General features: G+C 39.0%; 1 protein-coding gene across 1 annotated transcript in view; it reads left to right on the forward strand.

Moving 5' to 3' along the window:
• LOC138865002 (FRAS1-related extracellular matrix protein 2-like) overlaps positions 1-2500 on the forward strand; it is an 8129-nt gene that overhangs the window by 253 nt on the left and 5376 nt on the right. Inside the window, exons 2-5 of the mRNA XM_070133674.1 lie at positions 1-101; positions 636-720; positions 1038-1201; positions 2066-2215. The exon at positions 1-101 is cut by the window's left edge and continues 37 nt beyond it. Of these exons, the coding sequence (XP_069989775.1) occupies positions 1-101; positions 636-720; positions 1038-1201; positions 2066-2215 (500 nt within the window). The remainder of the gene's footprint in view (positions 102-635; positions 721-1037; positions 1202-2065; positions 2216-2500) is intronic.

The raw sequence follows: 2500 nt of genomic DNA on the forward strand, positions 1-2500 counted from the left end.
GGAGGAGGACGTCGGAGAGTTGAAGGTCGACCTCGAACGCAGCGGCGACCTCTCGAGGGAGTTGACTGTGTCCTGCGTGACAGCTTCTCCTTCAAGTGAGGGTGAGTGGGACTTCACTTTCTTCTTGTCGCTTCCATGTATTTTTTTTTTGTATAATCAGATGTCTAGTTTTGTGGGGGGGGGGGGGAAAGGTCGTGTTAAAGGGTGGTTTTGTTTGTTTGGGGATTGGCTTGTTAGAGGGTATGGTTGGTTGTCTTTTTGACTTTGTCTGATTGTCTGTCTTTCTGTCTGTCTCTCTCTGCCTATATATCTTTCTGTCTGTCTTTCTGTCTGCCTGTCTCTCTCTCTCCCTCTGTCTGTCTTTGTCTCTGTCTCTGTCTATCTGTATGTGTGTGTCTCTCTCTCTCTCTCTCTCCCTCTGTCTCTGTCTCTCTCTCTATCTGTCTCTGTCTGTCTATCTCTCTGTCTCTTTCTCTCTGTCTGTCTCTCTCCCTTCTCTCTCTTTCAGTATCAGTCTCCCTTTCAGAAATAAACTAAAAAGACAACAGAAAACATCGTATCACCTACATTTTTTTACCAGCAGATGAAAAGTACGTTACAACCGATTTTTAACGAAGGTGCCATTTTCTCTACAGACAGTGCCACAGGAACAGTGCCAACCTCAGTCCTCTCGTATTCCGACTACATCACCCGCGCCGACGAACCGACTTCCTTGGTCACGTTAGTTTTAATTTTCTGACTTTGTTTTACTTTGTTTCGTCTGAAAAATGTTTCGTGGTAATATTTTTTTTAGGTTTTGATTACCATTAGTCGTTAGATTTATTTACGTAATTATCTCTGTTTTTCTTTCTTAATTAATTCTTTATATCCATCCCACTCTTATATGAACTTTAAGAATGAAAAAGATCTGAAAATAAGCTCAAAACATGAATTAAAATGTGTTCGTATCCCCACAACCCAATTTCTTTTTTAACTCCTTACATAAAAGGTAATTGAGCTCACGTAATTAACGCAATTAACATCTCTAATTAAAACAGGTTCGGCCGAGGAGAAAATCGTGCAATCTGCCCCGTAATAATAATTGACGACTCATTGCAAGAGAGCGCGGAATCATTCTCTTTGGTCCTGCGGTCTCCTGTGGGCGGGAACCTCGGTGACGTCATCAGTCTAACCGTCACTATTCTGCCCGATTCAAAAGATGGTGAGTTGGAGGGAGGGAGAGGGCGGGTTTTTTTGGTTTAAGGGGAGAAATAGATGGAAATAATAAAGATGGTGAGTTGGAAGGAGGGGGAAATTGAGGGAAATAAGAAAGATGGTGAGTTGGAGGGAGGGAGAGGACGGGTTTTTCGTTTTAGGGGGAGAAATAGATGGAAATAATAAAGATGGTGTGTTGGAAGGAAGGGAAATTGAGGGAAATGATAAAGATCGTGTGTTGGAGGGAGGGGGAATAGATGGAAATAATAAAGATGGTGTGTTGGAGGGAGGGAGAGGGCGGGTTTTTCGGTTTAGGGGAGAAATAGATGGAAATAATAAAGATGGTGTGTTGGTGGGAGGGGGAATAGATGGAAATGATAAAGATGGTGTGTTGGAGGGAGAGCAAATAGATGAAAATGATAAAGATGGGGGGTTGGGGGGAGGGGAAATAGATGGAAATATGAATGTTCCTTAGGTATATCTAATTTTGGTATATGTGGTGGATATACTTCATAAACATTGTACTAACATATGATGTAGTTGATATACCAAATCAGACAGAAATGCAACATTTAGTTAAAAGAGACGAGAGAGAGAGAGAGAGAGGGAGGGAGGGAGAGGGAGAGGGAGAGAGAGAGAGAGAGAGAGAGAGAGAGAGAGAGAGAGAGAGAGAGAGAGAGAGAAATATAAATATAAATATAAATATAAATATATATATATATATATATATATATATATATATATATATATATATATATATATATATATATATATATATATCAAACATTTGTGTCTGTCTATAAATTAAATCCTACTTACCACCCAATCTCCCATTCATATTCACTCACTTATATTTACTCATGAATATCAGTGCCACTCATATTCTTCGGAGAGTCGACCTACCACGTGGATGAGTCAGCGGGGTCACTGGAGGTCACTATTTGGCGCACTGGCACTGACCTCTCTCGCGTGGCATCGGTCCAGGTGGCATCCAAGGCACTCAACCCAACGCAGGCACAAGGTATTTTTGGGAAGTAGTCTGAAAAATTTTTAAGATTTTTCTTTTATATTTTATTTATCATGTACTGTCACTACGATTTGAGATTATCTATGATACGTGATGCTATTATTTATCTATTAATTGTTTTATCTATTTATCAATTCAATTTACCTATCTATCTACATATCAGTTTGTCTGTTTACTCATATACTGATTAACATTTTCATTTATGTATTAGTTTATCAATTTATTCATATAATCTATCTTATTCATATGTTAATTTATCTATTTATCTCTATATCAGTT

This window comes from Penaeus vannamei, chromosome 19 (assembly GCF_042767895.1).
Source record: "Penaeus vannamei isolate JL-2024 chromosome 19, ASM4276789v1, whole genome shotgun sequence".
In the NCBI taxonomy this organism is placed as follows: Eukaryota; Metazoa; Arthropoda; class Malacostraca; order Decapoda; family Penaeidae; genus Penaeus; species Penaeus vannamei.